The 27,398-nt window shown below is 47.6% G+C and overlaps 1 protein-coding gene across 1 annotated transcript in view; it reads right to left on the bottom strand.

Annotated features, from left to right (window-relative positions):
• Znf831 (zinc finger protein 831) overlaps window positions 1-8,016 on the bottom strand; it is a 44,757-nt gene extending 36,741 nt beyond the window's left edge. The window contains exons 1-3 of the mRNA XM_045157075.1: window positions 4,441-8,016; window positions 3,506-3,578; window positions 3,205-3,341 (exon numbers count right to left, since the gene is read on the bottom strand). Of these exons, the coding sequence (XP_045013010.1) occupies window positions 3,205-3,341; window positions 3,506-3,578; window positions 4,441-8,016 (3,786 nt within the window). The remainder of the gene's footprint in view (window positions 1-3,204; window positions 3,342-3,505; window positions 3,579-4,440) is intronic.
• Between the last annotated feature and the right edge of the window lie 19,382 nt (window positions 8,017-27,398).

Genomic DNA, 27,398 nt, shown 5'->3' with positions numbered 1-27,398 from the left:
AAATCAGGGTGCAGGTGGGAGCCCCTGTCCACACTACCTGAAACCTAAGGCACTGGGAGATGGAGTGCATTGAACCCCCAAGCAAGGGGCCAGCTGGTCTGTTCTAGTGGGGTGACACCCCAAAGCTTCACTGAGCTCTAAGTTCAAACTTCAGGGCAGGGCATGCCGATGGTGGCCAGGAGCTACACAGTGAGTTCGAAGCCAGGCTGGGCTACGTGAGACACTATCTTAAAACACAAAGGCACAAGGCTGGGGTAGATGGCTCAGAGGGAAGTGTACTCGCCACACATGCACAGGGCCTGAGCAGGCTGCACTTTCCCTGAGTCCCATTTCTCAAGGCCCAGGTAGCCAGCTGGGCATGGTCACACATGCCTGTCATCCCAGTTCCGTGGGGAACAGAGAGCAGAGAATTGCTGGAAAAATCACCTCAAACTGAAGAATGCTAAGCTCAGCCCACACACACGTTCTTTAAAGTCACAAAACAATATTCTGTATTACTGATACTTAGATTTATTTCTGGTATTAAGTATTAGAACATGGAATGAAATATTTGCCAAATCCATAAAACTACCCAACAGTATTCTCTTTAAATTTTTATTTTCTGTATGTGAAATATGATATATATATATATATAAGGTAGCATTTTACTTATTTTTAGTCTCAGACATAAATGTGGCAGAATGTTAGTATTTGCTAATTCTGCTTCAATTTCCAGAAGTTTGTTATGTGTACTTATTTTCAGAACTTTCTTATATTTTAAGTATGTTTTTTTTTTGCAAAAAAAGGAGGAAAAAAGAACAGAACAGATAGTCTGATGCATGAGTTTTATCATTCATGAGCCAAGGCCCTAGAGAAATCTCCAGTGAGATGTCTCATCTTCTGTGGAAATGAAGGTAACTGAAGCGAGAATGAGGAAATGAATCATGATGTAGCCTTCGTTCCCAAGGAGGGGACAGAGTCAGAGTGCGACGGACACACTGACCAAAGGATGACAGATAAATGACAGGTAGATGGTGTCACAGACTTATGGTGGTAAACTGCATATGAGGTTTTTGATAGAGAGCTAGATGGATAGATGAGAGATGGATGACAGAGAACGATAGCCATGTGGTGGACAGGTAGATGAGACAGATGAATAACAGATACATAGGTAGGTGAATGGATAGATGGTAGGTTGGTAGATAGATGAGATAGATGATTGAGACACATGAGTAGATGAATGGGTAGATAGATGATAGATAGATAGATAGATAGATAGATAGATAGATAGATAGATAGATAGATGAGATAAACAACTGATAGGTACAGGAATGATTGATGAGAGAGCTGGTTGATAAGTGTATGTATGGATGGATGGATATCTCCAAACACAGATGGTTAGGTTGATAGAGTGACATGCAGAATTAAGCCCCTCCAAGCATGTTCATGTCCTGGTCTCAAGAACCTGTGAGCACGTGAGCTCACATGGCAAAGGCATGACTGAGGTCCTCTGGGATATCCTGAGCAAGCCCATCAGATCACAAGTGCTGAAGCACAAAAGAAACAGACCACTGCCCTCGTGTGAGGATCAGAAGTGTGCAGTATTAGAAGGGCTCAAGTTGGCCTGAGCTAGTTGATGTGTCAGATAAAAGGAGCTAAGAAACAGAAGACTGCCCATAGCCCACATGAGCAGGAATGAAACCTCACACCCCTACAATCCTGGCTAAGCCTTTCCTGAATTCTTGGTTACAAAAACTCCAAAAAACTAGTCCTTGTTCACCGTGTCAAGTCACCGAGTCTTGGAATCACTTGTTAAATAGCAGTAGATGCCTTATCTGCCCTCAGTACAAATGTGCTAAGTTCAATTACTTCTGAACACAGTAATGCCAGCTGACCCTCAGGCCCTGCTGTGCTGGTCACCATTCTGAGTACTGGGGGACACAAAGATAAAGCAGGTATGGTTCTGTTGTCACAGGGGTGGAGCTGAGGGATTGGCTGATGAACACCCACACCAACATGGGCAGTGGCGATACTGAAAACAAACCCAGTCAGTGTTTTGTTCAGGGGTCACTCCACTAGGGTGCTGATGTTTCTGCTGGGATGGGGAGAGCCAGAAGATGAGGAGCCATAGGTGATGTGTAGGTAGAAGAACCAACAAACACAATAGTCCAAGCCTAGAATTCACAGGAAGGGCATTCTCAGTCTGTGAAGGAGAGATGATGTCTGAATCATGGTTAACCCATTCATACTGGTGGATACAAAGAGCTGGGGATATAAATTGGAGCCACTAACTGTGTTTAGACCACCCTTGCTCTATGGCACCCCAGCTCCTCAAGCTTCCCTTCAGCGAACAGGCTCTCTCTTGGCTCCCACAAGGTCAACTGTTAAGACTAACACCTGCAAGTTCAAACGTCTGTGAGGGCAAGTGCCTAGCATGAAGGTCAGATGCCAGAGAGAGGTAGAGACTGGGGAGAGCTGGCAAGTGTAGCTTTCGCCCGCCGGGTAGCCACTGCTCTTCTCTAGCCAGCTGCCCCCCGCAGAAAGGCAAGCCCACTGTTCTCAGAGCTCCTAGCTCTCATCTCCAGAGAAATGAGAAAGGCAGACATTTATGGGAAATGACTTGTAAGGTGCATGCTCAATGGCTACCAAGTTTTCAGAAAGACCGCTCCCTTCACGGGGTTCTGACATGAACTATGCTGGTCCAGGGGTTGCTGGTGGGCTGCAGGGCCTCCTGGAAAGATGTTCATGGGCCTGAATAGGGAACAATCTAGAAGGTGATACCCCGGAATGCTGGCAGGGTTACCTCCAAGCATGGCATTGCTGGGGTTTTTATTCCATTCTCTGTCTACCTAGAATTTTATATTTTATTTTTCACAGAAGAAATGTACATAATTAAAAAAAAAACAATAAAAGCAGTAATCAACACACTCTCTCCTCAGGACTTAAATTGGATGGAAATGTTTTCAACTGAGTTATTTCAAATATTTGCTGTGTTTCTGTCTTCGAAAGACATGAGTGAAAAGCCATGCAGATGGTAAAGTCATTTGGGGAGGACCATGGGGAAACTGAGGCAGCCCTGGAGCTATGAAACTCCAGGCCCTCTCCCCTGGAGCAGAGCTGCCTTTTGTACCCCATGCTTAGTTCTCGGGACTTCCGCTAAGTAGCAGGTCCCAGCTCTGGACACAGGGCTCACATGGAAGGAGACGAGGCAGCCCCACATCCTACCTCCTTGCCAGAAGCCTCCACTTCCGCTTGCTGCTCCCACGAGGTGGCCTCACCCTCCTGCGGCATGGCCCTTTCTTCTTCTGTGGGCCGAACGCTGGGTCTGGTGGCCTCATCGCTGGGACTGTCACGTAGGAGAGCTGAAAGTAGCAGGCATGTTGGCATCGAATTGCTCAAAGCCCTCACAGCGGGACCACCCTGAAGGGATCGCTCTCTTTCTCCAGAGACAGAATGCCTATCTATGGAATTTAAGTCCTGGAAAAGCTGGATTAACAACCACACTGAGCCCATGCGGGGTTCTAACCAGGCAACTGCCCAATGTGCTTGCACAGAACCTTCCAGAACCCTGTCTGGGCTGGTTCCCCAGACATTTGACACTGAGTGGAGGGGATAGGGAGTGTCACAGTTCAGATCCCCTCCCCACCTTAAGAACGCTCACACTTTTTAGAAGAAGGAGATCTGAAGAAGACCTTGGATCTTCCCTTCGACCCCCTTCAGCCTAGAAACGTATAACTCCTTGTAAGAGTCCAGACTCCCCACCCCGTCCTGATTCAGCAAGGACTGAACCTCAGGATTCCCTCCGCAGCCCTGGACCAAGCCGTCTCCAAGCAGGGCTACATCTCTGATGGCATGGTGACATGGGGCTGTAAACTCATGTCTCGGTTACCAGAACCCCCGGACGTGTCCTGCTCCCCCTTCTTGCCATCACTCTTAGGAACCTCAGGGTTAGGCTTGGATCTGGTAACAGTGAGTATTTCTCCAGAGTTCCTAGAATAACAATTCTCTTCTTTGAAGGATTTTGACTTGTTTCATTCTTTCTCTTTTGCTTTGGTTTGGTTTTCTGTCTGGAGTCTATTTCTCCATAGCAGGTTCTAGTTGACCACCTTAGATGACTCCAAGAGTCCTGGGCAGATTGCTGCTGTTACCAGGAAGCTCAGAGTTAAGTTTTATACCTAGTTATGAATAACATCTCACCTGTGATCTCTGATACATTAATGCTTTACTTTGAAACTTACTTTTTCTTTTGTGTTTTTTGTTCGTTTGTCTCTAGCCCCTTTTTTCTTTCCCATCCTCATAGCAGGGCACCCCAGCTTCCCATGGGAGCTGAGGCACTAGAATATAATGTCATATGTCATGTGACAGTAGCAGCCTCAGGGATGGCTTCACTCCTGCTCCCCACAGTCACTGCCTCTGACTGCTCGGGTGTGCACCCCTAGCCCAGGGCAAAGCTGCTCTTACCTCAGGTGTGGGCTCGGCTCCTCCTCCACAAGCGCCCGCTCCGCTCCTTGCTCCACAGCTCTGGCGAGGCAGGTCACGGCGCTCATCCCAAAGGCTACCGCCAGGCGAGGGCAGAGACCAGTGTCCAGAGGTCGCCTTCTCCTGCTCCGTGGGCAGCGGCAGGCTGCGGCTCAGGCAACACCACGTGAGCTGTGGCTCGGCCTTCAGCGAGGGGAAGGAACTCGGGCCCCTGCCGCTGCCGGGGCTCCCTAAGTGAGGAGACAGGGGCGGTTCTGGCACGCGCTGGGGCCTCGGGAGGGCCTTGAGGAAGTAACAGGCTTGGAAAGGGCAGCTGGAGGGATCCCCTGCTGTGGACTCTGAAGGCATGCCTTTGGGGGCATTCTTGGGAGGTACCCCCAGCTTCCCAGCGGGTGACCGAGCGTTCAGGAGACCTGCACAGGTCCTGGCCCCTGTTGGGCTGCCTGTGCCAAGGTGGCAGATGCTGTGAGTCTCCCCGCCCATGTCCTGGGCCCTGTGAGCATCGCAAGTGCACGTGGGCAGCATGGACGCTATCTCCCAAGTGCCCCCCTTTGCAGAGGTGGAAGAGGACCCGGCTACTGGGACACTGGTGTCAGTCCTGCCTTCTGACGGCACCTCATCTCTTCCATCCTCTGGCCTGGACCAGCCGGGGTCCTCTGGGGTACTGCATGTCTCACTGGGGGCTGGGCCTGAGGATGGTATGGGCGTCCCTGGTCCTGATCCTGGGCTCACACGTGTGCAGAGAGAATCTCGGCCTTGCCCAGGCCCTGGAGTGGCAGGTGGTGAGGAAGTCTCTCCCTGAGGTAATCTGAGGAGATACTTGGGGGCAAAGGTCCTGTCTGTCAGAGCAGCTAAGACACTGGGAGTCTGTGGTTGGGTGGGGTGGTGTCTGGGGACACTGGCTGAAGGTGGCCGCAGGGACTCCTTGTTCCCTGACTCTGCTGGGGCAGCAGCAGAAGCAGTTGAGGAAATGCCAGAGGACACTGGAGGTGCAACCCCCTTCCGGGCGTGCTCACGCGAGCCTCCAGGCATCTCCCCGAGGTCACCGTCCTGTTGCTGGGATGGCAAGGAGGCAGCCTGTGTGGAGCTGCCTGAGGTCTCTGTTCCCAGGGGCCCTGGCTGCTCCTGGGGGTCCAGCCCTTCCACTTTCAGCTTCTTCCTCTCTGAGGGGAGCTTATCCCCTGCAAGGGTGGGTTCCCCAGAACCACCACTGGGTCTTCTCAGCATCATTTGGGCCCGAGAGCAGATGTCCTTAGTGCTTCCGTCACCGGAGATGTCCACTTCCACCTGAAGGTCTGGCGAAGGCTGCCTTGGAGTCTCCAGAGCCTCTCTTGGGATGGACCCAGGTGCTGGGGGAAGCTGGTACTCCAAGTCTAACCTCCCAGGACTCCTGCTGCCCAAGCAAGGGGAGGCTCTGTGGCTGAGAGTGGGGGACAACTCAGTCTTGGCCACCCTGGGTTGGTCGCTCCCTTCTGGCTTGGCCATGGCCCTCATCTTCTGAGGGGATTTAGCCTCCAAGGCTCCCTCTGGAACTGGTTGACTTTCCCAAAACCCTGGCTTGGCCTTTACAGGACTGTCTCCAAGGACGGAAGTCCTACTGTCATAGGGCAGGGACGCACCCTTCACCCCTATGGCTTCTTCCTGCGGAGGAAGGTCCAGTTCTGCCCTGGCTTTCTGGCCTCCCTGATGGCTGGTCTTCATTTTCTGGTAGATTCTCTTGAATGTCTCATTCCCATACACCTGCCACTTCTCCTGGGAGAACATCCTCATCTTCCTCTGACAGTTCTTCTTACTGCCTCTGCCCTTGACTGTCCCCACTGCTGCCCTCGCTGTCTTTCCGTCGAGGTCCTCTGCAGGCGCTGAGGTGTCTCCAGGAGGGGTGCACGGCAGATCCTCAACGGCAGCCTGTCTGACCAGGGCCCGGGGGTGGCCAGTGGGGATGTCGGCCAAGGTCAGCCCAGAGCGGCAACCCGGCCGGGCTGGGGTGAGCCTGGGACTGAGGGGCTTTCGCATCCGGGGGCAGGTGTCCTGTAGGTCCCGTGGCTCAGGCCACATCTTAGGACCCTCGATGAAGGGCAGTGAGTTACTTCTGGTGATAGGAACACATTCCACAGTGGTAGAGAGCTGAGTGGGGACAGAGTGGAAAAAGAGGGGCCTTGATTTGTCCACGGGGGTGAAGGTGGAGCAGGCTGGACTAAGAGCAGCTCTCCTGCGGCTGGGCTCCAGTGCCCGGATGTCGAAGTGGAAGGAGTCTTTGTAGGTATAGGGCATGGGCAGGTCAATACTGCCCTGCTTGGACAGGCCTGTCTTGCGTGGCCGCACGTGATCCAGGTGTGGGTCGTCCACCACGGCCTGGTTGTGTGAGATGAGCCGAGTGATGCGTTCCTCTAGCCTCTTCTTCTCCAGCTCCAGACTAGTCCCCGGGGTCGCCAGCTCAGCCTTAGTGTCCCCGGACCTTGGGCCTGGCCCTCCTTCACCCTCCGACTCGGTGCTGTGCTCAGACAGGCTGTGCAGGGGGCTGGAGGCCGCCAGAGGCTGCTCGGCGCTGTCTGAGCGCGATAGGTAGCCCGAGTCGGTGCTCTCGCACTTTCTGAGCCGGCCCTCCGAGGCCTTGGCCTCCCAGGGCTTCTCTGAGCACACCTCCTGCTGCCTTTGCAGGGAGCACGGCTTCGATTCTGGAAGCTTCCACCGGGACTGTGGACTGGCCAGTGGGAGTCCAGGTGATGGCAAATGGTTGGCTGCCCCAGGGACTTCTCTGTGGGCAAGGGTGGACCCTGCGCAGGAAGCAGCTTCTGTCTTCATGTCCAGAGCCTTGGCGGCAAGGGGAGGATGGGCACCTGGAGAAAGGGCGCTCTCTGGTTCTGCTTCGTCCCCCCTGCCATCTGCTGAGCACGACTCTCCAGGCCTGTCCCCCTCCTCCGGAAGGCTGCTCCCGCCCCCCTCGGACTCCAAGGACAGCCGGGAGTTGTTGAGGTGCGTCTGAGTTCTCCTGTGCTTGTACAAGTTGCTCTGGGTCTTAAAGGCAACGCCGCAGATGGAGCACGGGAAAGGCCTCTCGCCCGTGTGGGACCGGATGTGCTTCTCCAAGACGCTGGGCTTCAAGCAGTCCCGGCCGCAGTGTGGGCACAGGTACTTGCCAGCATTTCTCACCTTACCTGGGTTGCCCAGCGTGGACCCCAGACCTGGAGACAGCACAGGCAGTGTGCCCACGATGTTCACTGTCAGGGCTGGGGCGGCTGGCTTGCCCACCTGGGTGGGTCCTGGCCCTTCGGGCTGTAGCAAGGGGCTGAGAATGAAGGGCACAGCACTCCCATCCAGGCTGCCAGCCACCAGAGGTGCACGTGGCTGGAGACCCCCAGGAGGTACCGTGTGGTACAGTGGGATGGGTAGGGCCTTCAGGAACACAGTGGGGGGCAGGCCCTGCTCTGGTGGAAGGATGACAGGGCTCAGGGTCAGCTGAGGGGAGGCCTGCCCATTTGGGACACCTGGATGACCCAGTGCAGGAGCTGGCTGGTCCCTGGCAGACGGGGCAGGGCAGGTGGATTCTGGAGCCTCCATTCCACATCATCTAGGTGGCCCAGGGTGCTGGTTAACCTGTGGGGGACAAAACAGTTTACAAGAATAGCTCTCTTCTTCCTATCTTTCTGCATTACACCACCCCCACTGAACCCTGGGAATAGCCCCAAGTCAAGAAAAGGGAAACTGAGGTATCCAGTGCTATTCAGATGAGGCGTCCCTAAAGCTTATCTTGCACTTAGTACATCCCAAGCAGCTCCTAATTCTTGTCCTACTCAGGCCCAAGCAGACTTGTTACCTATTGTGATCCCTTGGCACTGGCCTAGTGACCACACAGGTGAGACCGTTGAGAACAGGTTGAAAAAGGAGCCAGATACGGTGCTACAGGGTTCTACCTAGCTACTTGGTAGGCTGAGGTGGGAAGATTGCAAGTTTAAGGCCTACCTGGGCTACACAGTAAGACCTTTCTCAAAATTAAAAAGTAAAATTGAGAAGGGCTGGGCTCAGTGTTCAGCAGTAGAACTTGCCTGGCATGCTCAAGGCCCTCAGCTCCACTCCAGTGCACACACGCACATGCACACGCACACTCATGCACACGCACAAGGGTGGGCAGCTCATCCAGAGGCTGAGGGCCCACAGCGTCCCTGCACTTCAGCAAGTTCAGGTCTTTTCCTTGCCTGAGCTCTATTTCCAGATCCGTAAAGTGGACAGGGCAGCAGAACTCCCCACTCTAGGTTTGGAGCCTTTCAGGAAGGGCCTCAGGGACTGCGAGGGAGGTGCAGCACAGTCAGCAAACGAAAACACAGGACTCTGCCTCACACCTGCATCTCCAACCAGCAACGCGGCAAGTGTGGCCTGTGCATCACACGAGAGCTCCCCTTGGTGTAAACATGCCCCGGGGTTGCAGAGATGGTTCAACGGATAACTGTGTTCCACGTCTCACGTGGGTTGTGCTTATGCGCCAGAAGACTGTGCATCGCTTTATGTGAATTTCAGATACACCTGCACCCTATTTGATGTGAGGACACTCACAGACATAGGATTGCTTTCCTAACCGCAAGGTGAGGTTTGAGTCTCGGCTCAAAGCCCTCCAATTCAGTTGGGACACAAATCAGCTTCCTCTAAGCTGCAAGGAGAAACTTACCAAACAGTAGAGAAAGGAACAGAGATGCCAGGACACACAGTCTTCACATCACAAAGGGAAAGTGACAGGGGAATGCTAGGAAGGCTGTGGCCTAGGACCCCTCGTATACCCGCTCCCAGAGGCCCCTCAGGTACCCACTCCCCAGAGATCCCTCGGATACCCGCTCCCCAGAGACCCCTCAGGTACCCACTCCCAGAGATCCCTCGGATACCCGCTCCCCAGAGACCCCTCAGGTACCCACTCCCAGAGATCCCTCGGGTACCCACTCCCAGAGACCCCTCAGGTACCCACTTCCCAGCGACCCCTCTGATACCCACTTCCCAGAGACCCCTCGGGTACCCGCTTCCCAGAGACCCCTCAGGTACCCACTCCCCAGCGACCCCTCTGATACCCACTTCCCAGAGACCCCTCGGGTACCCGCTTCCCAGAGACCCCTCAGGTACCCACTCCCCAGCGACCCCTCTGATACACACTTCCCAGAGACCCCTCGGGCACCCGCTTCCCAGAGACCCCTCAGATACTAATTTCTCAGAATCCCACCCGTCAGGTGCTCCTCCCCCTTAAGAACCCTTGGGTGCTCATCCGCCAGAGCGCCACATGCACATTTCAACCATCCTTCATCTCAGCTCTTCAAGAAAACAAAACTCCAAACTCCATTCTTCAGCACTGGCACACTGTCTGAGCAGTGAGGCGCCAGCGGCCAGGTCCCAGTCACACCAGCACTGGCTGGAGAAGCAGATTCCATTCTCAGGAATTTTGTAAGCTAGATGCTAAACATAGCCTGAATTGACCACTAAGTTGTGGTTTTTCATACCTGTAATCTCAGCACTTAGAAGTCTGAGGCAAGAGAATTATGAGTTCTAGGCCATCTTGGGCTACATGGCAAGACCCTGTCTCAAAAACAAATTATATAAACATGTAATTATGCAAACATAGATTGAAATAAATTCTGCTAAAAGCAAAGGCCCTACATCTGTACATCCAAATGCCAAAGGATGAAGCTTGGCTCCTACCCCACACCATGTGCAAAAACTAATTCAAAATGGACCAGAGACCTCAATGAGAGATCTAGAGCTATAAAGCTCTTTGAATAAAACATAGGATTAAATTTTGACTTTGGGTTTAGCAAAAAGCTCCAAGACTTGACACCAGAAGCATAAGCAGCAAAAAAATAAATAAATAAATAAATAAACATTCAAAATTAGAAACATTTGCACACCAAGGACACTATCAAGAGAGAGAAAAGACATACGAAAGAAAATTTGAAAATCATGCATCTGAAGTATCCAGAAAGCGTCAAGAACACTGAAGTTCATTTGCAGTGACTAGAGGCCCTGGTGAGCCCATTCTTATTTTCTCTCTATCTGCCCTTTCTTTCTCTCTCTCCTCTCTCCTTCTTTCTCTCAAAATAAAATAAATAAATAATTTTTAAAAATTACTCAGCAATAAGACAGACATACAGCCACCGGGACCTCTTGAAACTCAAAACCTATCGCACAGCTAAGCCAACCATCAACAGAGTCGATAGACAATGTACAAAAGGGGAAAATGTTCACCAGCTATACATCTGACAGAGGTTTAATATCCAGAAAATGCAAAGAGTTCAAAAACTAAGCAATAATAAAAAAAAAAATCAAACAACTCACCCAAAACATGGGGCAGCAAACTGAGCAGTTTTCAAAGGAAGAAATACAAATGGCCAATACCCATCTAAAAAACCGCTCAACACCTGTAGTCATCAGTGAACTACAAATTCAAACAATTTTGAAATTTCATCTTACTCCAGTCAGGATGACAATCCTCAAAAATAAATAAATAATAAAGTGACAACAAATGGTGGCAAACGTGTGGGGAAAGAGGAACCCTCATCCACCGCTGCTCAGAACGCGAGCTGTGCAACCACTGCGGAATTCGGCAAGGAGGATCCCAAAAATCTGAGAATTGGGGTGGTCTGGGGGAAGTGTCTAAAAATCTAAAAGTTGATCTATCGTGTGAGCCATCTATATCACTCTTGGGCATACACACTAAAGATTCTACTCTTTGCTACAAAGACACTTGCTCAGCCATATTTTCTGCTCCTCTATTTACAACAGCTAGAAACAGGAAACAGCCCAGATGTCCATCGCCTGAGGAACGAAGGGAGACGTGGCACATGTACAAAATGGAATTCTACATAGTGGTACAGAAAAATGAAATTATAAAATTTGCAGGAAAATGGATGGACCTGGAAAATTATGCTAAGCGTAGTCACCCAGGCTTAGAAAGACAACTGCTGCATGTTCTCTCATATGCAGATCCTGACACGGAATAGTCTGATTTGTTTCTAAGTTGTAGTCAGCTTCAGTAGTACTGGCTAGGAAGCCAGAAGGAAGCTCAGAGAGAGGAGCAGTCAGGAGACATCAAAGGAGGACAGATGGGCAAGTGGAGGGACAAAATGCAGAGGATAGAAGGTCTGTGAGGGGCAGGTTAAGGGAGAGAGGGAAGGGGGGAAACACACAAAATTAGCGATGACATGAGTCAATACCACAGAAACCTACCTCTTTGTTAGCTAACTAAAAGGTATAACTCTCTTTTAAAAAAGAGAGAGAGAGAGGCTGGAGAGATGTCTTGGAAGGTAAGGCGCTTGCCTGCAAAGCCTAACGATCCAGGTTTGATTCCCCCAGTGACATGTAAAGCCAGATGCATAAAATGTCTCATGTATGTGAAGTTCATTTGTAGCAGCTGGAGGCTCTGGCATGCCCATTCTCTCTCTGCTTAAAAATGAATAAATATTTAAAAAGAGATAGAGGGCTAAAGATGTCATAGTGGTTAAGGCGCTTGCCTGAGAAGCCTAAGGACTCATGTTCAAATCTGCAAATCCAGCCAGGTGCAGTGAGATAAGCACACAGTGTGGTACGTGGGCACAAGGGGGCACACATCTGGGGTTCACTCACAGCGGGCTGCAGGTCCTGGCGCTCCCATTCTCTCTCTCTCTCTCTCTCTTTCTCTCAAAAAATATTTTTTAAAAAAAGGATATAATGAGAGGAGTAGTTTATTTGGGCAGGAGCGCAGAAAGCTTTATCCTAAAACCATGATCTGTTGCTGGTCAATCGCAGGGTCAGAACTGGGTTATCCTCCCCTCACAGTGAGGTGTTGATCAGGGAGGCCCATGAGACCCTTCCCACAATGCAGGCCCTTGCCAAAGTGTTTGATAACCCACTGTAGCTAAATGGTTAGGATCTGTTACTGAAGTCACCCTATGCTGTAGTCACAGGACATTGAGAAATCACACTGGAACTGAGATGGAGGCCAGCTCCTGACAATGAGCGACCATGCTGCTGGAAAGTGCTATGCAAGCTGCCGGGGGGATGAAAGCCTGTCCAGCATAAACAAGCAGTAGATCCTGCAGGCTATAAAACCGGCCAGCCAGGCCAGAGCACCCAGTGGTGCAATATTATCACATGGGTTGGGGGGTAATCAACTGCTCTCTGATTGGATATGAGGCCTGTTCAGTGGGAGGAAATTTATGCCAGGTGCTGAGGACCAAGTCATAAGCCTGTGGCTTAGAAAGGTCACAGACCAGAGAGAAGCTCCCACCGTTCTTTGACCAAAAGGAAAGGGAGATCATGCCTATCAAAAAATTTTCTAAATGTCTATATTTTTCTCCTTTGATCCATGCTGCTCTCACTCTTGGCTAGAGAACCTACTTTTTTATACATGGCGCTGAATGGCAAGCAAACCAAGGACCCACCAGAATGACAAGAAAAGAAAGCCTAGCATACAGTGAATCATCTCTATCACACCTCCCAGGGTCCAAGAAACATTACAGAGGAGGAGGAAGATCAAATGAGTGCTGCTCTCACTGCTGGTCTGCAAACCTTTGCCAGGGAGACGGCAGTAGACACTGAGGAGACTCAACACTCATCAAAGCAGAAAGTTAGAGGCTGCCAGGTGCTCAACGCCACAGGAGACTATCACACACCCTCCAAAGGCCTAGCGAACCTTAGGGAAGAGGGGAGGAGCCAGTTGTGGTGGCGCAAGCTGGTAGGAAACTGCTGAAGAGGTGGAGGTAGGAGGAGCAGGGAAGAGAGGAGGAAAGAAAGTAAGAGCCACAGGGCGGAAGGGTGTGCTCTGAGGCATTGTCCCCACCATAGAGACTGTTGTATTCATGACCCCACAGAGGAGGGCCCTCAGTGAAATGCAGGTGTGAGAGAAGGGTGTGATAATATAACCCAATGAGAATATGACCATTGCAATATGTTCCTATATTAAAGTTTTCAATAAAATAAATGTAAAAGTACTCATCAAAAATAGTGCTTTAGAAAACGTCTGGATATCCAAGACCACACAGTGCCTGGCACTACATACACAAGACCATAATAGAAGGAAAAGATGAAGACATCAAAATAAAATAGAGACTGATTGAGAGGGGGAGGGGATATGATGGAGAGTGGAGTTGTGAAGGGAAAAGTGTGGGGGGGAATTATCACGGTTTATTGTCTACAATTATGGAAGTTGTCAATAATAAAAAAAATTTTAAAAATGGTGCTTTAGGATTCTATAACAAAATGTCCTAGACTGGCTGGTTTAAACAAAAAACTATTCCTCAGTCCTGGGAGGCTGGACGTCTGGAAGCAAGGCGAGGATTGATTCCATGTCTGCTGCGGGCCCTCTGCCTAGTGTTGACGGCGCCTCTCACGGCCGCTCGTGTGACCCACGTTGAGGGTCAGGACTTCAGCATAGGAATTGGAGGAGCACAAACATTCAGTCCCTCACAAGTAAGTACCTTAACCACTGGCATCTCTCCAGCCCCCCAGACTTTTTATATTATTATTATTTTGGTCTGGGATTTAGTCTGTTTTGTTGTTTTATTTTGTTTGAGATAGGGTCTTGTCATGGCCCAGGCTGGCTTCCAATTTGCAGTAATCCTTCTGCCTCAGCCTTCAGTGCTCGAATTACAGAACAAAAGATTGCTGGCCGAGATCATCAGAGATGAGTGGACGGCTTCTTGAAGTGATTGGTGCTGGTAGAGAGGAAGATGAAGGCTGGCCTTGGGGCAGTGCCTTTCTTCTAGTGGCTTGGAAGCTTGGGGAACTATTCCCTGGGGTGGCAGACCTGACTTCCTACCCCGCTCAGCTCCTGGAGTCTTGGGGTGTGTCTTCCTCTGCTGAGGACAGTCTTCCTGGGACCAAACTACAAGAGTGCTTGGGTGAGTTGTGTGTAAACACGTGTTTGATTGTTTATGGCAGGGTCTCTGGTATCCCAGGCAGTCCCCAAACTCACTGGAGTTCGTGATCCTCCTTCAACCTCCCATGTGCTTGGAGTAAAGACATGAACTGCCACACTCAGATCAGTTTCTCTCCCTTTCTTTTTTGTTTTCTTTCTTTCTCTCCCTCTTTCCTGACTTTCCTTCCTTTCATTCTCTCTCTAGCTTCTCCCTCCTCCCTCCCTCCCTCTCTCTTCCTCCCTCCGTCTCTCTCTCTCTTTCTTTCCGTTTTTAAGACAGGGTCTTGCTATGTAGTTCATGCTGGCTTTAAGCTCTCCACCCACCTGCTGAGTGCTGGGATTCCAGATACGCATCACCAGGTGAGATCGATAGGTAATTTATGTGAAAACACAGGACCACTCATGCCTAACACATGCTAAGTGCCAGTTTGCCTGAGGTTTCAATAATACACACACTATAATATTTTCAACAAGTAGGTATTGCGTGGTTTATCCCAACTCTGTCTTCCTCCTTCCACTGTTTCTTCCCCAGCCATGAGCATGGCAAGCTTCATCCATCTCTCGGTTCCCAAGAGAAGGGTCCCATTTTATCTGCGAGGCAATCCCAGGAAACGGTTGCAGCTGAGTGCAAAAGCCAGAGTGGAGGGGGCTACTGGGCACGTGTCACCCTGCAGGGCCCACCATGGGCAGCAGGGTCGATTTCTCAGGGATAGTGGAGAGAGTAGGCTGCCTGCCAGGGACTGTTCTAAATGACAAGGTCACTTGGCATGTAAGTGCCCCACAGGCTCTGGTCACTGAGCCCCCTCCCCACCCCAGCAGGCAAGGCTGCCCCCCAGTTCTGAATGGTGTCTGATGGTTCAATGGACAAGCTTTCTGCTGGAGGCCCTGTGGCAGAATCAAGTCAAGACTTCCCAATTCCTGAGTCGTCAGCCTAAGGAAGGAAGTGTGAGGCCTGCAGCTAGAGCACCTAATGTTCGCTCCCATGATGGTCCGGCGGTGGGTGGGGAGGAAGTGGAAGGGAGGGGAGCCAGAGGAAGGGGAGGAGTGCTTCCCACCTCAGCCTGCCTCCTGGGGAGTTGAGGGAGAGGAAACTAAGACCCTACGCCAGGCAGTCTGCAAAGAGCATCCACAAGGGACCCTGGAGGGTGGGACGGCACTCCCTGTTACTGAAAACGAACGCCAAAGCATTTAAGAGGGGCACGGGAACCTTGACATCCGCCTGCAGAGCTGGGGAGGCGCTGCCGAGGGGAGTCCCAGCAGGCCTGCCTGGAGAGCTGGGGCGTAATGCCACATGGCCCACCCAACATAAGCCCTTCGCAGAACTGGGGACGCTCCTGGCCCGCCTGCCACCATTACAGTTTGGCTCTCTCAGCCTGTTCTGTGATCACACCTTGTAAATAACAGCTAAGCCTGGCTGAGACACCCCATGACTGGCAGCCTCCTCCTCTTCCTCCACCCCTCCTCCTCATTGGAGATGGCTCTTTTCCCAGGCAAACCTCCAAGGGCCGCAGCTGATTTTGCTCATTCCACAGTGTTCTCTGGGCCGAGGGTATCTATGAGTGTGGCCTACTTAAACCGCTGTGAGAGTGCAGGGCAGACCTCGCACTGGGGAAAGTGCTTGCCTTGCAGATATGAGGACCTCAGCTGGACTCAGAATCCACGTAAAATGCCAGATGTGATGGCATGCAGTTGAAATCCTGGCATGGGGAGGCAGAGATGGAGGGACCCCTGGGCCTGCTGGCCAGATAGTCTAGCCTAATGGCTGAGCTCCGGGCCAGCGAGGGAGCCCATCTCAAAAACGGATGGACCACGTAGGTGAAAATAACACCTGAAGATGGGACTGCCGACTTCAATATGCACGCACATGTGCACCCCCATGTTCACACACACACACACGCTTACAGACACACACACTCACAAACACACACACACATAATTTAAATTGAGGTTATCTTCTGTGGCTTTTTGTTTGGTTTTGGTTTTGGTTTTTTGGTTTTCGAGGTAGGGTCTCACTCTAGCTCAGGTTGACCTGGAATTCACTAAGCAGTCTCAGGGTGGCCTCAAACTCACGGCGATCCTCCTACCTCTGCCTCCCGAGTGCTGGGATTAAAGGCGTGCGCCACGATGCCCAGCTTGATTTTTAACACTGGCTTATGTGGATGTGGGCTTTGCCGAGGATGGCGCTCTGTCCCAGTGTCAAAGGTTGGACACTCCTATGGAGTGAGTCACGTTGCCTCCACTGGACTGATAGGGAAGTTGAGGGACAGGGTGCCACCCAGCCACTTAGACTGAGTGCCAAGTACTCATTCTGTTGCCGTCTCGAGTCTCCACCACGCAGGGAACGGCCTGGACTCCCCACCCTGCCATCTGTGTGGCTTGCCTCTCCTGCCAGGTCCCCCTGGGCGGGGTCACATTTTACAGTGCAAACACTTGTTTTTATGGAAAGGAGGTGGCCAGAGAGAAGAAACGTAGGAGAAATATGAAGGAAAGCAGTAACAATTTCCAAAATGTCCTTACCCAAAATGGCCTGTTAATGGGCAGGGCAGAGAGAGATCATGGGAACCCCAGTGGCTTTTAAGAATTGCTTTCAAGGTCCTGCAAGAGGAGGCTGTGGAGAAACAGCACACGTTACACAGGTGGAGTGTGCCAGGGGGAGCCGAGTGCAGCGACGGTGGCTTTGCTGAGACCACTCCCCATCTTCTTCCACTCGGAACCAGAGTCTCTCACTCTACTACCAGGCAGGGACCCTACTGTGATGCTCCCCCGTTCTGTAAGAACACCCCCACATTAAGATGGAATTACATCCACGGCAATGTGAAAATATTTCATACCACTGAATGGTGCACTAGAAATAATAAACATGGTTAAAAGACATATTCCCTGTTCTGCTGTGTCCTTTACCATGACTTTAAAAAGCAGACATCTTTCTGCTTTCTGTAGAAGCTTACATTCACACAAGAACTTGCATGCACATGTTTAACGCAGCTTTAGTCACAGCTGTGAACACATGGGAGTACCCGAGATGCCCTTCAGACAAGCAAATGACCAAATATCAGCACAACGAGACAATGGTTATTCAGTAGTAAAAGCAGTCATGCTGGAGCTGAGCTGGAAGCCTCCTCCCTTGTTGACTGGTTGTTGGGTTATCAGTGGTTTTAACCAGCAGTAGGCCCTGCAAGCTTTACAGCTGGCCAGCCAGGCCAAATGTAACAACTGGTGGAATGGTGGCATGTCTGTTATGGAGGAAACCAGCTGTTCTCTGATTGCGCTTGAGGCCTGCTCCATCAGAGGGAACTCATGCCTGGTACTGAAAACCTAATCAAAAGCCAATGTCTGAGGGGTGTGGGGACTGCTACTGCTGTCCGGCTAAACTGCCCGCTAGTTACTACGTTTATGTCCATATGCTACTCCCACTTTTGGTCAGAAAAGCTTTTCTTTCTCAGGTGGTGATGACCACTGGGGAGACTCAAAACTCACTAGAGTTCTGAGAAGAAGGGGCAGTGGGACGGTGGAATGTTCAGCACTAAGTGAGACATCTCTGTCACATGATCCAAGACTCGAGGACCATTGTGGAAGAAGAGGCAGAAAGAATGTGAGAGCCAAAGGAAGGGGACAAGTGCTTATAATACTGTCCTCCAGACACAAGGTGGCCGTGACATTCACAGCTTCACGGTGGCTGACAGTACCTACACAACCTATGTAATGGGGAAACATGATGAAGTCAAAACAGAAGAACAGCTTTCGGGTCCCGGGTAAGATGGCAGCACACCAGCCTCACCAAAGCAGACCAGGGAGGGAAAGAAACAGAAGCACAGCAAAATACACTCTTCTCCTGAGAAGCGAAGATGTATGAATTATTATCAATCACAGCAGAGAAGCAGGAGAGAGCCAGATCTTCCAAAAAGGAAGAAAATGGCCATAATTCCACTGACATGCCAAAGGCCCTGATCCACGAACCTGCCCAGCAGCACAAGCAGCAGGAGCAGAGAAAGGAGAGGGGACTTTCCATTCACATCAGCCTCCTTGCAGAGTCAACACCTGAAGGGGAAGATGCCAGAGAGCAGCGGAGCCGCTGCTGAAGGAGAGCACAAGGGGACCTGCTGAGCTGCGCCTGTACAACTCCAGGCTTCCTGCAAAGCCTCCCATCCCCCAGTGTCCCCCACTCTCCCTGAATTTTGGGAGAACTCATTCACACCCAGCTGCCCAGCACCGAGAGAGATCAAGGTAGACACTCAGCATTGGTGAGATTGGAAGCCATCCCCAAAGGTAACAGGGCCTACTTACACAAGGCCAGATACACAGGCCTTCACTGGAAGTGCTCATCTCTCTTTCCATGTCAGGAAAGGTTATGTATAGCATTTGAATGATATATTCCTGGTTGATTTTACCCCTCTCAAATGAGCTGTATTTTGGTGTTGAGTATTTTGATGTTCCCTGATTTTTAGGGCCTTTCTCTTTTTCTCCTGTCATTATTGGGAGCAGGGACTGACTGCCCCAGGCTGACTCAGGACCAGTTTCAGACTAGAAATCTCAACCTCCTAGTTGACAGGACTAAGGGTGTGGAGCACCCTTGGAGACTTTGGCTTTACGAGGTTATCTGTTTAGTCTCACCCCATGGGTGTATAAGTACTCTGTGTTGGTTTTGAATGAATGTCTATAATGGTCAGTTGAATTTTAGAATTTTGCAGTAATTTGCTTCACCCAGCCTGATATAATACTTGAATAGCAGGCAAACTAAACACCTAGGGTCACTTTGCTGTTTCTCTTGCAGTATAAGAGCAACACCTGGCATCTAAAACTCCCACACAGAAGATATGTAAAGTCAGATTTGCACAGCTAAGAACACTGCAGATAATTAGAAAACCCAAGCATCAGATTAACTAAAGATGCAAAAGTCTCTACATTATAATACAAGAAATGCAAAGTATTAAGACTCCAATTCTTCCAAAAATTATAAATCCATCAGAAATGGCCTCCAGTGAGACTGCTTTAGATGAAATGCCTGACAAAGATTTCAAAAACAAAATAATTATATCTATGTTCAAAGAAATCAAAGGAAAAAAAAAATCCTGAAGGAGAAAACAGGAAACCAATTTAATGAAATAAGGAGATCAATACAAAATATGAGTAAGGAAATAGAAATAAAGAAAAAAATACCAATAAGAAATATTTGAAATGAAAAACAGAGTAAGTAAAATAGAAAACTCTATAGAAAGTCTCACCAGTAGAATGGATCAAGGAGAGGAGAGAATATCTAAACTAGAAGACCAGGTGGTGGATCTAATACAGTCCAACAAAGAGAAACACAAACGAATAGGAAGGCATGAATGAGACTTTCAAGACATTTGGGACACCATGGAGAGATCAAACATAAGAATTCAGGGCATAGTATAAGGAGAAGAAATTCAGTACAAAGGCAAAACAGGCATTTTCACCAAAATCATAGAAGAAAATTTCCCCCAGGTAGGGAAAGTGATGCCAACACAAATGCAGAAAGCCTATGGAACACCAAACAGGCAAAACCAGGAAAAAACCTCTCACCATAAGATTACAATTAAACTACAAAGCACACAAGCCAAAGAAAATATATTGAAAGCAGTTAGAGTGAAAACTCAAGTTACATACAAAGGCAAATCCATCAGAATAGCAGCAAATTACTCAACACAAACTTTAAAAGCCAGAAGAGTTTGGAATGATGTATTCCAAGTTCTGAAATATAACAACTGTCAACCAAGATTACTTTATCTTGCAAAGCTATCCATTCAAATAGACAGAGAAATAAGGACATTCCACAACAAAAATAGGCTAAAGGAATATATGAAGACCAAACCAGCTCTACAGAAAACACTTGACAATATCCTTCATGCTGAAGAGAAAATAAAACAAGTACATAAGGAGCCTGAAAAAACAAACCATATTCAAATACTAGTTAAGACAAGAGAACAAAGGTTAAACCAGAAGAACTATAAAACAAGAAAAATGGCAAAAATAAATAAACCCTTCATATCAATAACCTCAATGCCCCAACCAAAACACACAGGTTTGTAGATTGGGATAAAAACCACGATCCTTCAATTTCTTGCTTCCAAGAAACTCACCTTTATACAAAGGATGGACACTATGTTAAAGTGAAAGTTTGAAAAACAGCATTTCAAGCAAATGAGCAAGAAAACAAGCAGTGGTCTCTATCCTTCAGACCAACATGAGTTAGGAAGAATAAGGAAGGTCACCCTATATTGATTAAAGGAACACTCTAACAGGAGGACATTACAATCCTAAACATATATGCACCTAACATGGGGCCTCCCAATTTCATGAAACAAACACTATTAGAACTAAGGTCACAGATAACACCAAATACAATTATAGTAGGTGACTTCAATACCCCACTCTCATCAATTGACAGGTCATCCTGGCAAAAAATAAACAGAGATGCATCTGGATTAAATGAGGTCATAGAAGAAATGGACCTAACAGATATATTCAGGACATTTCATCCAAATGCTGCAGAATACACATACTTTTCAGTGGCGTATGGAACATTCTCTAAAATAGATCATATGTTAGGATACAAAGCAAATGTTAACAAATACAGGAAAATTGTAATAATTTCTTGCACTCTATCTGATCACAATGGGATTAAATGACAAATCAATACCAAGGAAAGCTATAAAGCATACACAAAATCATGGAAACTAAACAATACACTACTAAATGATAAATAGGTCAATGATGAAATCAAGAAGGAAATCAAAAAATTCATAGAATCAAATGATAATGAGAACATACCAAAACATCTGAGACACAATAAAGGCAGTCCTAAGAGGGAAAATTATAACTTTAAGGGCCTATATTAAGAAATTAGTTGGGGGCTGGAGAGATAGCTTAGCGGTTAAGTGCTTGCCTATGAAGCCTAAGGACCCCAGATTGAGGCTCGATTCCCCAGGACCCATGTTAGCCAGATGCACAAGGGAGTGCATGCGTCTGGAATTCATTTGCAGTGGCTGGAGGCCCTGGCATGCCCATTCTCTCTCTCTCTCACATTCTTTCTTTCTCTGTCGCTCTCAAATAAATAAACAACAACAACAAAATTTTAAAAAAAGAAATTAGATGGTTTATAAGTAAACAACTTAATGCTTCACATGGAGGCCTTGGAAAAAAGAATAAGCAAACCAAAAATCAGTAAAAGGTAAGAAATAATAAAGTTTAGGGTAGAAATTAATAAAATGCAAACCAAAAAACATTCCAAAGAATCAATGAAACAAAGAATTAGTTCTTTGAAAGGATAAACAAGATTGATAAACCCTTGGCAAATCTGACCAAAAGAAAGAAAGAAGAGACACAAATTAATCAGATTAGAAAGAAAAAGACACCATCACAACAGATACCAGAGAAATTTAAAAATCATGGAGACATACTATAAGAACATATACTCCACTTAGTTTGAAAAACTGAAAGAAATAGATGATTTCCTTGATTTATATGACCTACCTAAATTAAATCAAGATGAGATTAACCACTTAAATAGACTTATAACAAGTAAAGAGATCCAAGAAGTTATATAAAAAAAATAACTAAGAAAGTCCAGGCCCAGATGGATCCACTGGTGAATTTTACCAGACCTTCATGGAAGAACTAACACCATGCCTCTCAACTTTTCCATAAAATAGAAATAAGTAAACCTAACAGACTCCTTCTATGAAAATATCAACCTGATATCAAAACAAGACAAAAAAATAGGACAAAAAAGAAAATTATAGATCAATCTCCCTCATGAACATAGATACAAAAATTCTCAGCAAAGTATTGTCAAACAGAAAGCAAGAATATATCAGAAAGATCACTCACCCCAACCAAGTAGGCTTCATCTCAGAGATGCAGGGGTGGTTCAACATATGCAAATCGATAAATGTAATACATTATATAAATGGATTGAAAGACAAAAAAATCCCATGGCCATCTCATTACATGCAGAAAAATCATTTGACAAAATACAACATCCCTTCATGATAAAACTCCTACAGAAACTGGGAATAGAAGGAAATATCTCAACATAATAAAGGTTATTTATGACAAACCTGCAGCCAACATAATATTAAATGGAGAAAAAATTGAAGCTTTTCCACTAAAATCAGGAAGAAGACAAGGGTTTCCAATGTCCCCACTTTTATTTAATATAGTACTGGAAGTCTTACAAATTGGAAAGGAAGAGATCAAGTTATCATTATTTGCAGATGACATGATTCTATACATAAAGGACCCTAAAGACTATCAGCAAACTGTTAGAGTTGTTACACACCTATAGCCATGTAGTAGGATACAGAGTAAGCACACAGAAATCAGTAGCCTTCCTATATGCTAACAGCTCATAGAGGATGAAATCAGAGAATCACTCCCATCCATAATTGCGTCAAAATAAAATAAAATAACTTGGAATAAACCTAACCAAGGAAGTGAAGGATCTCTACAATGAAAACTTTAAAACACTCAAGACAGAAATTAAGAAGACACTAGGAAATGGAAAGACATCCCTTGTTCTTAGATTGGAAGATCCAATATTGTGAAAACAGCAAACTTACCTAAAGCAATCTACACATTTAATGCAACCCCCATCACAATTCCAATGTCATTCTTCACACAAATAGAAAAAACAATCCAAAAATTCATTTGGAAGCACATAAAACCTCAAATATATAAAACAATTCTGAGCAACAAAAGTAAGCCTGGTGGTATCACCATACCTGATTTTAACCCATATTGATGAGCCATAGTAAGAAAATCAGCATGGTACTGGCACAAAAACAGACATGGAGATCAATGGGACAGAATATAGGACCCGGATGGTATTGCTTGTATATAAGTAGAATAACAGATTAATGAGGGTGGAAAGGCCTAAGTGAGGTCAGGGGAAGAGACCGAGTAAAGGAAAGGTTTGGGGAGGGCTAATCAAAATCTAAGAGAATATGAATAAATCATATGGGAACCAATTTTTTGGACAATGGAATACCCAGAAGCCATAGGTTGTTACAAGATAATTTTCAGTGCCAAGGATGGGATACTTTCCAGTGAGTTGTTGGCTAGGGAGGTCCCTGATACTCCCCAAACATTATAGGCCATTGCCGAGGCCCTTGGTTTCCCACCAGGAATAGATGTTAAGACCCTATTGCTGAAGACACCACACACTTAGGCTGCAAGGTCACTGAGAAATCTTTCTGGAGATGAGCTGAAAACCTCCTCTATGTAGATCAGCTGACAAAAAGGTGGAAAAAGTTATGCTACATGCAGTTCAATGGGAGAGAGAGAAATCACATGTGAAGATACTCAACAGTGGACACGGCAAGCCTTATATTTGGCCAGCCAGGCCAAATGAGCCAGTGGGTGCAATAGTGGCATGTCTGTTATGAGACAAACCAACCACTCTCTAATTGTACTGAAGATCTGTTCTATAGGAGGAAATACATGATATTGAAAACCTACAACAGGGGTAGTCATGAGCCCTAGGTGTGTAATGTCTGCTAGTGTCTGGCTAAATGTATATACTATGCTCATCAAACTTCTCAGTAAGCACTTCTTTTAATGTTCACACCCATATTTTAATGCTACCCTCACTTTTGGTTAGAGAAGCTTCTCTTTTCAGATGACCGTGACATTGGGATGACTCAGAAGGCACCATGGTGTTGAGAAGAAGTGACACACCTTCCAAGGCTCAGGGTCCACTGTGGAAAGAATGTAAGAACCAAAGGAAGAGTAGGACTCCTTACGACATGCTCCTCCAGACACAAAATGGCCTGGATATCCATGACCTCACAGCGCCTGACACTACCTAGACAAGGCCATCATAATAGGAGGAAAAGAACATGACATCAAAATAAAATAGAGACTGATTGAGAGGGGGAGGGGATAAGATGGAGAGTGGAGTTTCAAAGGGTAAAGTGGGGGTGGGGAGAGGGTGGGAATTACCATGGGTTATTGTCCATAATTATGAAAGTTGTCAATAAAAAATAAATTTTAAAAATAAGAGAGGGTTGGAGAGATGGCTTTGCAGTTAAGGCTCTTGCCCATGAAGCCCAAGGACTTAGGTTTGACTCCCCAGAGCCCACATAAGCCAGAATCATATGGTAGAACATGTCCCTGGAGTTTGTTTGCAATGATTGGAGAGCCTGGAACACCCATTCTCCCTCCACCCCCCATTTAAAAAAACCTTCAAAGCATGTTGCTAAGTAAAAAAAAAAAAAAAAAAAAAAAAAGGTCACTTTGAAAAGATTGCACATCGTATTGACTCAACTCTAAGGTGACCAGGCGCCGACAAAACCGTGGAGAGGACACGGGTCCTTGTGGAGGAAGAGGGCAGGAGGGGCACAAAGGACACGGGAGCCATCCGGGTGCTACTGTAGGGAGGTGCGGTTGTCAAAAGTTGTAAAGTGTGGCTGGGGGATGACCCAATGAATCTATCACACAAGCATGGGGCCATGAGTGTGATCCACAGAGCCTACGTAAAATCCCAATCCTCTAATCCCAGGGCTGGGACAGGAAGGTCCCTAGGGCTAGTAGGCAGCTAGTCCAGCCAACGCCATGAGCTCTAGGTTCAGTGAGAGACCCTGTCTTAGAGAATAAGGTGAAAAATGGCTGAGGAAAGTTCCTGGCATCAACCTGTAGCTCACGTACCACACACACGTGTGAATTCAAGAACGCCTGCACACACAGGTGTGCCCACATCAACAAACACACATACTCATACACATGCCAAAAATAATCCACAAAATGTCTCTCAGAAATAGTGGACTTGACAAGAATGTCAAGTATGGAGTTTGCTCACATGTCAGCGTGTTAACCAACTGTGATAAGTCATAATGCCCCATATGGACCCAAGATGTTAACACCAGGGAACCCCGTCGCACAGCAGACTGTAGCTCTATATTTTGCCTTGATTTTATCTTTCATGCTTTGGTGTGGGTTTAAGAAGTGTGGTGTGGGGCTGGAGAGATGGCTTAGTGGTTAAGGTACTTTCCTGAGAAACCTAAGGACCCATGTTCAATGCTCCAAATCCCACATAAGCCAGAGGCACAAAGGTAAGGCCAGTGCAAAGTCACACATGGCCCCTAGGTGGTGCAAGCACCTGGAGTTCAATTGCAGTGGCCGAGGCCCTGGCATGCCAATTGTCTCTCTCTAAAATAAAAAAGAGAGAAGTGTGTATGGGATGGGATGTGATGTGCTGTGTGTGGCACGTGTGCACCTGTGTGCACAGCCCAGAGGAGAGTGTCCGCTGTCCTCCTCTTCTCACTCATGTGCCTGTCTCCTTGAGACAGCCTCTTACCATTTTCTTTTCAGTCAGCAAGCCCCAGTGATTGTCTGGTCTCCCCGCCTCCCTGCAGTTCTGGAGTGACACATGTGTGGCCATACCCAGCTGCCTACATGGGTACTGAGGAATTAAATTTAGGCAGCCTGCTTAACCACTTAACCACAGCAAGCCCGCTTAACCACTGAGCCATCTCCCTAGGTGGCCCTTCACTTCTTTAATAACACAAAAAAATACTCTAAAAAAATTATCTAGTAACTAAAAACTTATAAAAATCCAGCATTTTTTATTTAGTTAGTTTTTGATTCATCAAAGACATAGACGGATGTGGTGTTCCATCGTGCTGACTGGAAGGAATGACGCCAAAGAGGGAAGCAATGACTTCAGGTGTGGCTAGAAAATCCAGCAATTTTTAAACGAGAGTGTTATACATGGAAGGATGTTGATCATCACCAACAACAACCTGCGAGGTCAGTGCCACAATGCACAGTTGTTCAGGTTTTAAAATGGGATGTTGGGACCCACATGTGGTCTCATGCTTTGGCGAACACTTCTTTAATTTAAATCATAAAATGAGACACCCTGGAGGACCACTCATCTTCTCTCTGCCCTGAACATCTACAGCTTCCTACCTCTCTGGCACCTAGCTGGGTTTAAGCAGTGGGAGACACTACAGGCTAAAAAAAAAAAGGAAATAGAAAAGACGAAAGACCAGGGCTGGCTCTTAGTATCTTATCTTAGGCCACCTACTGTGAGCCATGCTGCTGGTTATGACCACACTCTTCCCACCCCACGCTACCCTTCGAGCACCCCACCCCTTAGCCAGGCCCACTCTCTGTCCATAGTTCTGTAACTAACTTTGCTATCACTCACATGTCTACAGAATTATGACCCAGAGCAAACCATCAACTCAAACTATAAGCATGAACAGAAAAGGCATCCCTAACCTTTGTCAATGTCTAGAAACACCTGGAAAGGTCTACATGAGGATGTGATTTCCCTGTTCTCAGTGCTGCTTCCCCCGTACACAAAGACCATCTCCAAGGATACACAGGACCTATCAGGGCCATCATACTTCCACCAAAATGAATTTCATTTGGTGATGAAATTGTGCTTTGCTTAAGCAAATTAAGATGACTCGGCAGGCCAGGAGAACATTTGACAGGAACATAAAGTACAAAAGGCTGGGACAAGTCAAGCACCCAACCCTCTCACGCAGTCACCTAATTTTCATGCACACATATTTTGGCTTGCCTGTAGATGGTTTTAGATATCTGGAGGAAAAGCCTGATGTCCTGCCGGCTTTGGCTCATGGAAGTCCTGGAAGGGCTCAGGTGACAAAAAAAAAAAAAAAAAAAATAGGGTTCAAATCCGTGGTTTGCTCCTGAATTACCTGCATGGCTCAGCAGGTTCCTTGGACCTTTGGGCTTGGTGAAAGCTAAACACAAGCTTGCTGCAAACAACAAGCAGAGAGCAAGTTGCTAAAACCTATTGACATACTCTCTTCTTTTGCAGAAGGGCCACTTTCTCTTTGACCACCCTGTGGCTGATAGTCCTTAGCTGTTCTTTTCGGAATTTGCACGAGTGTGTGTGTGTGTGTGTGTGTGTGTGTGTGTGTGTGTGTGTGTGCGTGTGTGCGCGCGCACACATGTGTGCACATGCTGCAAATGAACACCAGAAACTGAACCACTCTTTGTGCCCGCCGTATGTGGGTAGCTGGGGAATCGAACCCAGGCCAACAGGCTTTGTAAGCAAGTACCTTTCACTGCTGAGCCATTC

Source organism: Jaculus jaculus, chromosome 8 (genome assembly GCF_020740685.1).
Source record: "Jaculus jaculus isolate mJacJac1 chromosome 8, mJacJac1.mat.Y.cur, whole genome shotgun sequence".
Classification (NCBI taxonomy): Eukaryota; Metazoa; Chordata; class Mammalia; order Rodentia; family Dipodidae; genus Jaculus; species Jaculus jaculus.
This window is presented reverse-complemented; position numbering and strand designations above follow the sequence as displayed.